General features: G+C 41.8%; 1 protein-coding gene across 1 annotated transcript in view; it reads left to right on the forward strand.

Annotated features, from left to right (window-relative positions):
• Window positions 1–2557: 2557 nt before the first annotated feature.
• Window positions 2558–13848, forward strand: part of LOC132983406 (lysyl oxidase homolog 4-like) — a 21748-nt gene continuing 10457 nt past the window's right edge. Inside the window, exons 1-6 of the mRNA XM_061049696.1 lie at window positions 2558–2699; window positions 3581–3849; window positions 3943–4532; window positions 5253–5464; window positions 12922–12960; window positions 13067–13274. Coding sequence (XP_060905679.1) covers window positions 3582–3849; window positions 3943–4532; window positions 5253–5464; window positions 12922–12960; window positions 13067–13274 — 1317 coding nt within the window. The 5' untranslated portion in view covers window positions 2558–2699; window position 3581. The remainder of the gene's footprint in view (window positions 2700–3580; window positions 3850–3942; window positions 4533–5252; window positions 5465–12921; window positions 12961–13066; window positions 13275–13848) is intronic.

Below are 13848 nucleotides of genomic sequence, written 5' to 3' on the forward strand. Positions count from 1 at the left end.
ATGCAGAAGTACAAAAACTGCAGTTCACACCACAGTGTCCACTTGAGTCTGGCCGCAAAAAGCCCCCAAGTCACATTCACACCCAAGTTAAAACGATCATTTTATGGCCGATAGCGGTTGAGTCGCACCCGTGTACTGAGGCTACAGTCTTTCATGCAAACTGCCAGGGTTAAAGTCAGATCTGTGGATCCGTCCTGACTCTCTCTCTGCTGGTTTTATTCTTCTTCCACTGTTCTATATCTAAATAAAAAATCAAAGCCTTTTTGACAGCAGGAATAAACATGTTTACAACCAGAACACACATTTAGTCTGAATAGCTCATGTATTTGTCGTTACACACTGTCAGGGGAATTAATGCTTTTTATAACTCAACTTTTTTTTTAAATTACGACGGATAACTGTTAGGGGCATGGTCGACCTGACTGACACAAACTCTATGCATGTTGCTTAGTTAAATTAAAATTAGTTTGAGACAGCATTTCCAAAATGGCCACTGACTGTCATCGTTTTACATCAAAACTCTGCTTGAGAAACCAGAGGGTGACGTCACCGAGGCTGCGTCCATGTTTGATTCAGACTATAGTTTTTAAATCTAAATGTTAGCCTTACAGTGGCACACTGGCTGTGTAATACATAAGTGTGGGATGAAGGATTCACTGTTCTTCAAGCTGTACTGCCTCCACAGTGTCCATTTTTACCCTTGTTTATTTACTTTATGATCTGTCACTCAAAAGTCTCCCAGCATTATGAACATGTGGTTCAACAAGAGCACTCCTTATGTGCAGCCTTACTGACTGTATTTGTTTGTCTTTCTGAATTTGCATCATGTTTTTTAAAAGCTGTATTTTTTTTACGGGTGTTTTCGTCTTTCCCTTTGTTTGATCATTTTAAGAATAGTTTTCTCATAGAGACATCTGATTTTCGAGTTTAAATAAAGACACAATAATATCCATCACACTTGGACAGGTTGTTTGTATTTTGTCCATTTATTCTGTCTCTAATTTTCTTTAACTCCACTAGAGGGAGCTTTTGAGCCTCACAGTATCTGATCTCCTGTCAAATCTGATTTCTGAGAGCTGCCTTTCATTACAAAAGCAACATATATTAACATGTATGTATGAATTACATGTGTAGGAATATTAATATGGAAAAATCAAGTAAGTTCAACATGCGTAACATAGATATTGACATATGTAAAACCAGCAATCCATAACAAGTCTTTCTTCTTCCACTCTGCTTTGCTGCACTCATACCTGCATGATAACGAATAGTAAATGGACTTGTATAGTGCTTTTATAGTCTTCTGACTGCACACAAAGCACTTTAACACACATTCACCCATTCAAACCACATTCCCACACTGATGGCAGAGGCTGCTATGTAAAGTTCCCAAACTGCCCATCAGATCTATTTCATTCACACGCATTCATGCCCCACTGGCGTTGCGGGGGGGGGGGGGGGGGGGGGGGGGGGCAATTTGGGGTTCAGTGTCTTGCCCTATAGACACTTCAACATGTTGCTGCAGGCGCTGGGGATCAAACCCCCAAACCTCCAGCTGAGAGACCACCGACTCTACCAACTGAGGCATGCACAGAATAGAACCGAAGTTATACGATGAAAAGAAGCTAACTAATAAAAAAAAGGGTTCAAATGAGAGGAAACACATCCCTGTTTATCAGAAAAGGGAGAGGCTTGCCCTTTAAACACAATTAAAATAAATCACTCGTTTTTATTTGTATGGCATATTTTCTGTAGCATTTCAAAGCTATATAACCTCATCTTTCGTAACCTCTGCTCCTCTTCGTTTGAACAGGGAGCCACGGTCCGTCTCTATTCTTAGAGAGAGCTGCCTTTCATTGAGGAGCTGCCACGACTCAGGATGTTATGAAACTGAACTCTCTGCAGAGATGAAGAGTTCAGACGGGCTCCGATCTTACGACACCACTGACTGTGGGCATGGGACTTTGCCAGCCTTGTTTGTGTGTGTGTGTGTGTGTGTGTGTGTGTGTGTGTGTGTGTGTGTGTGTGTGTGTGTGTGTGTGTGTGTGTGTGTGTGTGTGTCACCCTGTCTTCAGACATCAGAAGGGGAAAGTGGGTTTCCTTCCTAATATTAAGACCCACAATAAGATGAGACAATAGGCACAATTAGATACACCATCCAATACACAAACGTAACTTTTAAATTACATGGAATCAGGAGAAAAAAGGACCCTCGTCATATCATACTCTGTTATAGGCTGAGCTCACATGTCTCCTGTATCCTGAGCTTGTGTGGTTTGATTTGAACACCCTGTTGCTGTAGAATTAAAACAAGTGTTAACAAGCCTGTGTTGGTATGCACACATTATGACAGCGTCAACTCAATCATGCTCGTCTGATTGACAGCGGAAGAGGCATTGAACTCATTTATAATGTCCCGATTTTCCGTCTTAAATGTATTTCAAGGTCTACGTTTCTTTTCTTGATAGGGGATGGAAAGGACAAATGCAACCCAGGAAAAAGGAGGAAAAAATAAGTTGCATAAATGAAAAAATGGGAGGGATGGAGAGGGCAGCAGATCTGAGGGAGTGACAGAAAAAGAAAGAAGGAGGGAGAAGAGGAGAATAGAGGGACAGCAGGACCAAACTCACTGCCTTCTTTTCCTCCAGTGCTCTGTCCCTTCTTTCTCTCAGTTACTCCAGGCTGAGATCAACAGAGAGGTGAGTTCAACTCCGGCTTTTTTTTTTTTTTTTTTTACTCTTCTTCATCCTTTACTTCCACGTCTGTCTCACATCATCTTCCTCCAAAACTCAAGATTTCATCCAGGTGAATTCTGAGCTCACCCACTCTTATCTCTCCTTTGAGAATCTTAATCCATCCATACTTATAGCTTGTAATTTACACAATTGTTTGTAAAACTGCATGTCAGCATATGAACAGCAAAATTTGGACACCTTTCCAATAAGGTGTCCCTCTCATCCTCCAGATCCGCTCTCCTCCTGCACCTTATCTTTAGAAGAAAAGGTTTAAAGGGCTGCTGGTCCAAGCATAAATTAATCATTACTCATTAAACAAAATGTCTCTCACACTCGCAGACCCGCTGCTTTATTTATGTGTGAGAACATTTTTATGACTGTGTTTATTTGCTTTTGTGTCTGTTAGCTAAAAGCATGCAGCTCAGCTTGAGGGTTTGCGGAAAGCCAAAGTTTCCGTTGGCTGGATGGAGAGACTACTTTTAGATCGGGTTATTACTCCCTGTGCTCTCACTGGTTCAGACTGACCGCCACGTTTTCACAATGTTTCTCAAGCCTTTAACTGTGCCATAAATGACTCTGATTATTTTAACGGATAATAACATCTATCAATCTTACCTTTTTACTGCAGAATGTCCCGGCACGGCTAGAAGCGGAGTTTCTAATTATATGTTTTGTCAGAGTTTGGAATGTGAGTTTCATGGCTTTGTTGGATTTTTGTGGCTACGTGTGCGTTTATATTTAGGGGCTCCTGCTTTACGTGCATCCTCTCTGTTAACTGTACTGTTTATCTTCTCTTTGTGTAACATCACACTGGTTCTGTTCCTTCCGTTTTCTTTTTGTAACAGGATGCTGCGCCTCAGCTCCCTGTCCACACTACTCCTTCTGCTTCAACTCTTCCCTCCTCCGCTGGCTGCCCAGGAGGTGCTTGTGCGTCTAGCGGGCGTGGGCCGGCGAGGTGAAAACGAGGGACGTGTGGAGGTGTTCTACAATGGTGCATGGGGCACAGTGTGTGATGACGAGGTGGATCTAAACCTGGCCAATGTGCTGTGCAAACAGCTGGGCTTCCAACGGGGCGTCACCTGGGCGCACAGTGCCAAGTTTGGCGAGGGACAAGGTATGTTCAGCCAATGATGTTTTATATGTGAACAACTTAGTCGTAAAGTTTCTAAATCGTTTGATTCACCGACTTATCGTTCCTTCCTGTTAGGTCTGATCTGGTTGGACAATGTTCGCTGCAAGGGCACAGAGCTCTCTATTGCAGAGTGTCGCTCCAATGGTTGGGGAATCAACGACTGCACCCACTCTGAGGACCTGGGTGTCATATGCAGTTCACAAAGGAGAAGTGGCAACCCCGAGCCATCCTCCAGGCGCCAGCCAAGGCCACAGTCTGTGTATCCTCCAGCTCCACCTTCAGCCCCAGCTTACATCTCCTCGTCTCCTGCAAGAGGCCACGAGATCGCACTCAATCGCTACCCAACCTCCTCCCGTCGCAGTTACTTATCCCCGCAGGAGAACGGCCATGAGATCCAGATCTTGCGAAGAAACCGCGGTGGCTCCAGACCAATCGTGCAGCCTAGCCCAGCTCTACCTCAAGGGCACCAGCTACCTTCACATCTGGCAAACTCAGCCTACAGGCAGAGGCAGGAGACGGCGAGGCCCAGTCCACAGACAGTGAGACGGCAGGCAGAGGTAGAGAGGCAGTCCCAAACCCGGAGGAGTGACAGACATCAGCAGCTCAGTGGGAACCATGTTGAACCAGAGCCTGTTTATCCAGACACAGATGCACAGTACACACAGGTAATGAAAAACAAAACACACACAGAGACACACAGAACTTCTAGAAAAGAGCAAAGAAGTGGTTCACTCCAGCTTTATTCAAAGTCACATGAATAAATACCCTTTGTGGAGCCACAGGCCACTGAACATCTATAATTTCAGACAAACCTTAAACAGGACCTTCTTAAGATCCAGCAGGATATAGGCTTTGGTTTTAGAAGACATCCCAACCATGAAAATATACGGCCCAACTCTTCAAATGAAAAGAAACCCAGATCAAAGGAAATCGCAAGACATTTACCACTTATGTTTTGTTTTTTTCTCATCAACATCCAGACTTTTAGTTTCTTTAGCATTTCGTAATCATCCTGACACCACTCCCGACACATTAAACAAGCCATTAGTTTCCTTCCTGTTGCCGACAGCACACTATATAGATGATTAGAGAGTGTGATGATTAAAGAACAAGCATGCCATCTTATCATGGTAATCTTCTCTCTTTTGCGTGCTGTCTGCAGAAATAAAGTCAAACAAAGTCATGTTTATTGTCTCAAGTGAATCCTGTTTTATTGTGCATGCAAACTTGGTTGATGCATGTTTAGATAGAAGGCTTCAAAAAGTGAAAGAGGCCGTGTCTATCCTGTGGGCGAGAACAAGTTGAAAGAAGTGCTTTTTTTTATTTTGGGGATAAAGAAATTCCATAAACTGTTGTTAATCAGCTTTTTGTTTTCTTGTGGACAGGGGTCCGACAGGGTTCACTTAGAGGAGGCTCGACTCCGGCCAGTGCTGTCCAGCAATAATGGCAGGATGGTGACAGAAGGAGTTCTTGAAGTGAAACATGCTGGGAAGTGGCGTCATGTGTGTAGCCAGGGATGGGATCTCAGCAGCAGCCGTGTTGTCTGTGGCATGTTAGGATTCCCTGCCGCTGAAGCGTTTGACCAAAACGCCTACAGGTGAGTATGTGAGAGTGGACACGGCAGAGTAAATAAGGAGGAAGGAGACAGAAAAATAGTTTGAGTGTGTGTGTGTGTGAGTGTGGTTATGAAAAGGATGGAAAAGTGTGGTGGACTGCACATCCCTTCAAGGGTTAGACAGCCCCTTGCCTGGATAGTTGTTCCGTCCCCCCTGTAGTAGAGGTTAACCACAACTGCTGTCATTAGTAAACCCACATTTGGCCTGACTTGTCCACTGTGGCATTAGCCGAGCCCGCCTGGCCGCCAGGCCTGTCTGTCCCTCTGGCTGAGTGGGCCTCAGCGGAGACCTTTAAAATAGTCTCAGAGTATGTCATTAATGTCAGATCCAGACTACAAGATTATCATCATCATCTTCATCATGGTGTGTGTCTTTTCATGAAACCTCCATTACATGGTTTCAAATCCTATAATTAAGAAACCCCCCCAGTGAAAACTGTGTGCAGCAGCACTTTCTAATGTGGAGTGGAATGTCTGAAAGTCTGAGGACTCACATCTATCCATCACAGGGACTTTGCTATTTGATCTCTCAGTACATCTCTATCATAGACTGTAAAGAACATGGACTTAATGTTAGTGATGTCACCTGTTAGTTTCTGAAGAGGCATTATGAAGCCCAATGATGGCCGTCATATTGGAAATATAAATATATATTTATATATATATATATATATATATATATATATATATATATATATATATAAATATACTCCAACGTACTTTAGATGCAGGCAAAGAGGTGAAGTTATCGTGGTTGCTGAAACACTCTTGGCTAACCTGCCATCTAGCTAGCATACTCCAAACGATCAATCAATCAATTTTTATTTGTATAGCGTCCACTCATAACAAGTGTTATCTCGAGACACTTTACAAAAAGCAGGTCAAAGACCTTACTCTTTGTTTTTGACAATGACAATGACAACCAAATTAACAAAGCCAACAGTGTAAGGACTAATGCAGTTTAGCTAAAGTAGCCTGCTGGCAAACAGCTACAACATGCCCCCCTGGAAGTCAAATCAGCCATGCCCCTTTGTATGCAAAGGTATACATAACTCTTAGCCTTAATATAATCAAAATGGATTGGTTGTATAATAATTCTTCCTGTTCATTATCAATAATTAAATGAACTCTACAGGCGAAAACGATTTTTTGAACCAAACTGTAAACATGTTTATTTATGCTGTAAAAAGATATATGTAATATGGGCTCTTAAGGGGATTCCTTGTTTTTTTGGACCCAACCTCATGTTACCAACCACCCATACAGTTTATCTTTATGTGGACACTTAAGGAACTGGCTTCATTTCACTGTTTTATTTCACTGGTTGCTGCTTTGTTGCTACCAAAATCCTTAGTAAATAATTATTTAACAAGGGTGAATGACAAATATACATTTTCATTTTTATATCCCTTACAAGCTAGCTAGCATGTTTTCAAGCTATAGAAACAAAAAACCAAAAATGTTAGCCAGCAAGTAATAAAGTCCTTGATGAAAATGTAGTTTACAATATTGACAGAAAATCCCCAAGGAACCCAGTGAGAAGCAAGACCTCAACTCTCTGTGTTATATTTTTTGAATGGCTTTTGTCCCTCACAGATTGAATCATTTACTCAACTAATAATGTCAGGCTGCTGTACTGATGTTGTCTTGATAAATCCATTTCATAAATCCTAAATATTAACTGAAGCACCAACACAAAACTTCAAAGCTATTACACACATACCCCAAAAACCAATCCCTCACTTACAAACAAATGCTAATGCATACCTACCTCCACCCTCATAGTACAGTTTCATACGAGACCTTACGGTTCATATGCGATCCATGTGCACACACAAATAAACACACGCGCTTGTTCAGACAAGAACACAACCATCTATGTGTGTCGTCTGCCCACAGAGGTCTTTTTATGGCTCGGCTAACAGGACGACTGTACTGACCACTGGCCTGCCCTCCACCATCTGTCCTGAATGGTGCCAATAATTACCCCTTGTGTTCTGCTCTGCTCAGCTCCTCTCCAAGCTGCTTCTCCTCAGCTGCCCTGTTTACCAGCTTGGCCACAGTCTCGTAACAAGACTTCTTTAGAGCCAGTTCAGAGCAACTTTAGATGCAATGATGTGAGAAAATTCCCTTTTAACTAAATATCCAACAGTTGGTTCAAGCTCTATGTAAGGAGCAAAGACCTTATCAAAGATGTGGCCCAGGTCTGGTTGATCATCATGCAAACTTTTTAACTAATGCTAATGTGGACAAGAATACTGAAAACACCTCATGTTGTCTGAAGAAACATCATATTTTGAATCCAAGAACCAAACCAGTCACTTGTGTAAAGATTGGAACAAGCCAGAGAATGTTGTTTGTTTTTTGTCAACCTCCACCCAGCAGCGTGGGAGATGAATGGAGTAGCCAATTTTGTCCGAAGTAAACAGTGAAGGGAAGGGGAACATTTTTCTTCCAGAAAGAACCAGCATGAGGTGGATCTTTGGCATCGTGTACCACATGTGTAGCATATTTTGAAGAAGATATTTCTGGTGGACTGTACATTTGAAAAATATTTCCTGAGGTTGAAACTGAGACATATCTTCTCCACTTAACGACAGAAGCTATGTTTGGCCAGACTGGTAGAAATGCTCTAGGTTACAGTGTTTCTCTGCTCTGTTGGTCAGTCAGTCCACCAATTTAGTTCTAACTGAAAAACATACAAACATTGGATGCATATACTCAACACTTTAGAACAGAGACTATGTTACTTACTATGTAAGAGGATGAACCACACATGGTTATTCCTTGCACCACTGTGGGTTTCCCAACAACTAATTAATCGATTTTCATGGCATATTGTACAAACATAGGGTGACTGAATCCCAAAAGCTATCAGCTATCATCTGACTAAGATTTAGCTTAGTCTCCCCTGGGAGTGAGTGCCAACCTTTTGGGGCTCTGGTGAAGCCAGCTGTAAAGGAATTCCTCCTCTTTGCTCCCTTGCTCTCCAAACAGTCTGTTTCAGAGACAAAGCCTTCAAGGTTACCAATGGATGATAGATTACAAACAACAACCAAAACACTCCTAACACTTTTAAATGATGAATCTTTAAATAGAGACTTGTTATCTCCTGATTATTACTTTGATGCCGCCATCAGGTTGAAGTTTTCACTTTCACAACAGATTATCTCAGAATTTTCTGGATAAATATGTTAAAAATCTGGCACTAATAAGAATAATTTACAAACAATGTATTATACTGACTTTGGAGATGCCCTGAACATTTCCTTTAAATCCATCACAAGTTTGACATTTGTATTTTTTTAATGGAATTCCTTGATAGCTCAACCTCTGTCTGCCTCAATTTATATACGGACCTTCATGGTTCCCAGAAGTTGAATCTTGATGACGTTTGTGATCACTGGTCTCTATGAGTTAAATGCCTCCATTGGATGGTTTGCCTTGAAATTGGGTAAAGACATAATGTCCTCATCTTTGTGAAACTTTAGGATTCCATAATGTCTAGTAACACGTTCTTCAGGTCAAAGTTTTATTTTATCCAATACTTTGTTTAAACTTTGAAATCGAATATTTCCTGACGTCCGCCTCACTTGTATAATATGATTAGATGGAAAATATGGCAAACAGTTAACCTGTATTCTTGATAAACATCAACATGTTAGTAGGAATGTCATTGTGTCAAAACTACCATTTTTACTTTAAGCTAGGTTCAGCCTGCACAGCAGCTCTTGTTTTATGATAATAGTCAAATCTTCTGTTGGTACACTGTGTTGGCAATGGTCAATTCCTGCTCTTCTTCAGAGTTTTCATCCACTGCAACAGTTGCAATTATGGTCTGAGAGATCCTCTAATCAAAAATGTTTTCTCAACTGAATGACCTACAGCACCCTTTGCTGTGTCAGCACTTTTCTCCGTGGCCATGTGGTTGTTTTTTTTTGTGTGTGTGACTGCCTTTGTCTCAGCCTGTTAAGTTGCTCGGCGCATTTTTACAGATGTTTAAATAGTGTTCTTACAAAAGGCAAGTGTTTAAGCTATTTTCCAGCTCGGTTGTTTCATCACATCGACACTCTCTTTGAGGTTGTAACTTCTTCAGTTCTTCTAATTTACTTTAACCCCCTGCTCTTTTTCGCCTCCTCACTCACAGCCTTTTTAAAGTATTTTAATGCCTTTTGGGCAATTATATGAAAACCCACATTTCATGGAAAGTACATTATTATGACCCCTTTAAGTTTTCGTTCCATCGAGGTTGATTGGGCCGTCTACAGGTTGTCGTGCAGTCAGTGTGGTAACCTAATGTCTCCCAGGAGGAGTGCGATTGTTCCAGTTAGGCAGCTTTGCATTCATGCAATATAATAACAGGTTATCTGTCGGCTCCTCTCCCCACTGTGGCTTACATTGTGTGGTCAGAGTTGCATAAAAAATCTGGCACTGAGCTGAAGATCCTGAGAATTAAAACTGTCTTCTCCTGGTTAGAAGAGTGTGGCACTGCTGCAGTCAGAACCTGTTAGTCGTGCCTGAGGCCTGATGCTGTGGTTTATTTCTTTTAAGTCAATTAGAGTTAATTCTCCTTAGAAGACTGAACGAGCCATAACTCAGCTCCAACTTGTGTGCCCATCCTGACAAAGAGCTCTCCGCAGGACAACTGAGAAGTATCTAAGTGAAATTCAGAAGATTGTTCTTCCTGTGAATTTTAGCGAGCACAGAGACTTCTTCTTACATCACTTTTCTCAGAATTTCCCAGCATCCAGTTATAAAGTTCGGTGACGATGCTGGGGATTTAAAGAGCATTATTTTTATATGGAGGCAAGGCAGGGAAAGTGGATATGTACGTGCATATTTCCATGTCTGGTGTGTGTGAACCAACATGCTACTGCTCGACCGCACAGCAGACACTGCCAAGCACAGCAGGCAATTATACGGGTAGCACCCCCCCACAACCCCCCTTTCCCCCCTCCTCTCCTACTTCACCACAACCTCCCTATCTCTCCAATTATGACATAACGCTGACTTATGGAATATCTTTCACACTGTACAGACACATTACATACAGCTTCATACAATATACCAGTTGAAGAAAAGGTCATGCTTTTAGACGAGCCAAAACAATGGAACAGAAGGAAGGGAGGAAGAAGAAAAAACAGAGTATAGAAAACCAGTCTGGAGAAAAGAAAATGATAGAAAAAAAACAAGGATGCAAAAGACGAAAGAAATGAAAGAGGAGAGGAAGGAATGAAAAAAAGGAAAGGGAAACAGAAACAACAGAAGGAAGGTAAGAAAGAAAGAAAAAAGGAAGGTAAGCTAAAGAATTCTACTGAGCACCAACCTGCTCAGCAACAAAACAGCAAGCATGCAGAGATACTGTAGCTGGTGGACATAGTGGAGTATTGAGAGTTAGGATTTGACTTACATACACCAAGCAGGACATAACCAAATGAATGGCTGTGCTGCCGCTTGTTGACTGAATGTGTGCCAAAACGATGTTTGCAGAAACTCTATATCATTTTAACACAATCATAACAAGACAAGCAAGGTCATCGTAGATTTCACAACTTTAATAAAGCACTTTTCACATATGCATTCTTGAAGATTTCTAGAAAATTTGCCGTCACCCTGCTGCCCCTGAAGTCATCCTGAGTTGGTTGTTCACACATGCACCTTTCAGTGTAGGATGGGGGTAGACGGGGTCTCAGGAGGCAGGACATCATGTAAACAGAACCAAGCAGACATGGCGGACAAAGAAACAAAGGCCAACACAATGATGACAATTTTCTCCTTCATATCAATGCGACATGTAATTCCACATATTTACAATAGGCTATAAACCAAAGAGCAAAAAAGATCATATTGGCGAATAGAAAACAGAATGAAGCAGTTTCATTACCAGTGGCATGCCAGTCGCACAGCAGTCACTGTATAAACCTCATTACCCCCTCCCACTTTCTCGCGGTGAATTTTCCTGAATACTTCCTGGTGCACTTTTACATCAGTTTAAACTAAACTTCATGTGGAACATTCACTAAGAGGCTGGCGGGATTAATCCTGGGTGAAACATGTGTCTGTTTGCGCTCACACAAACAGCTCAACCAGAAAATATCAAAGGTTTTTAGGAGCTTTGTGCAAATTGTGAACATGATTGTTGTTGCACGATGGGAAAATAAGGAAATTAGTTATCAGAGGAAGCCTTTAGACTCGGCCAGACTGGTGGTCTAAATTACACCCTCAACTGCCGAGTTGCAGCAAACGTGACAAAGTAATGATATGCATCAGTGTAAGCTTATCTGAGCGTGGAAAGTTCCCTCTTCTGTGAAAGAAATCCCTTCGCTGTCTGGCCTTATGGTCGATGATTTGCAGTTCACATGTTCCATACAGTGGTTTTTCAGGGTCATAGTTCCTATTGTGGGTTTCCTTACGAGCCCTTCCAGCTCCCAACACATCTCTCATTTAATGTTGCGACTGTGCATCATAGTGGAACAGCAGGATACTGGGGTTCTCCTGGAGAGCAAACATGTCCAGATTTAGCTTTCTCAAGTGTTTAATTGCATCATGACTCTGGGTATACAGTAAGTAACCCTCCTCCTGTCTATACTTGGTGTCTTGACTCATTTAATTCAGGCACGTTCATGAAGGGCGTCAGTCTCGCTGCACCTGTCTGTGGTCACACTGCCCGATGCAGGCGGTCAGCTCTAATGTGCATGTGTGTGTGTCAGAGAGAGAGACACTTCCCAGACTCTGCCTGGTTTGTGAATCATTCTTTTTATTAAATCCTCCTCTCTTTTTTTTTTTTTTTTTTTTATTCATCGCCATGTGGTGTGTGTATTTGTGTCCGGGAGCAGGGGGCCTCACTTTGTGTATGCACTCACTGTTTCCCTCCAGTATTCGACACTACTGTGTACTTTAAGGTAATATCCTTGTAACTCGACACAGTTTAGAAAACCCTGTTGTAGTTGGCAGACCTCAATAGGGCTCCTCGCAGGGATTAATGTATGGTGGCTTATTCATATTTTTGGTTCTTTCCACATTGATGTCCCAAAACCCAGACATCCAGTGTAGACATTTAGACAAACACTGAAACAGAAATACCTGTGAGGCTGTGAATGCACAAATGAAAGGACTGAAAAGAGGGTAGTGATTTAAGAAAGAAAGAAAGAAAGAAAGAGTTATTTGATCCCTCATTGTAAATACCCCTCTGTTGCTTATTCGAGAGCTATGTTTATCCAAAAACACACACACACCCTTCCCAGCATTTCTTTTCTCGGTTTGTTTATTTTAGGATTGATTGACAGACAAGAGTAGGGATGTTAAGGAAGAGAAGAAAGGATGATTAAGGAGGAGAGAGGAGCAGACTGTGGGAGTGTATAGGAATGCTGCTTGTTTAGTCTACTAGATGTACAGATGCACAGTTTAGACACCAAGCAGTGATACTGTCTCTTTTTCAGGAAACTGTGGGACTCCAAGTTGGCTGATCCATCCTCGAGGTAAAATCAAACTTGAGGGGTTAATCTTCATAACATGGGTATAAAAAATGTATTTGATAAATCACAACTGTATTACTCATGCTTCTGCACTTCTTTCTCTGCCCAGACTGAGGACACAGATCAGTAAGAAGGCTTACTGGGTGGAAAAGGTGCAGTGTCAGGGCGTGGAGGTCTCTCTGTCGCAGTGTCAGGCACAGCTTTTGTTGCCCAGGAGTGATGTCCCATGCAGGGGTGGCATGCACGCTGTGGTCCGCTGTGTCCCTGGATCCCAGTTTGCACGTTATGGCAGAGCACCTGCACCCCCTGCTGTGCCAGTGAGTGTGAAAAAATATATAACAAAAATGTAAAAAGTATGGTGCTATCATGCTTTTTTGAGGGACCAGATACTTGTTTTTGATGCCTTCAGAAACAGACAAAGGCTGTCTCACCTTCCTCTGCCATGTGCTAAGCTAAGCTAAAAACATGCTCGCTAATTTCCAAAACCGTCCTATCAAAAAGTTGAATGACAGCATTTTAATTATGATTATGTGCTTTACTGAAAGTCCATGAATTTAAGTCTATTGTGGTTAAAAGAGTAATAAAAGCATACACAGGCAAAAAAAAATATCACAAAAGGAAAGCATCAAAGAATAAAGAATATAAAATACTTTATAAAACTAATAAATATCTGACAGTATATAATTCTTTACTCCTTTTCTTGCATAGAAGTAGGCAAGAAGAATCCTACCCATCCAGAGTCTGTGTTAGCTTAACAGTTGAAGCTACAGCTAGCAGGTAATACGCGTAGCAGGAGGACTGTTAGAAGAGGCTCAAATGTGATGGTTATGTGCCACATTTCTTTTTCACATTAACTTCAGTGTACAAAGTATGTGTCATAAACTATTGATG

Source organism: Labrus mixtus, chromosome 2 (genome assembly GCF_963584025.1).
Source record: "Labrus mixtus chromosome 2, fLabMix1.1, whole genome shotgun sequence".
Taxonomy (NCBI): Eukaryota; Metazoa; Chordata; class Actinopteri; order Labriformes; family Labridae; genus Labrus; species Labrus mixtus.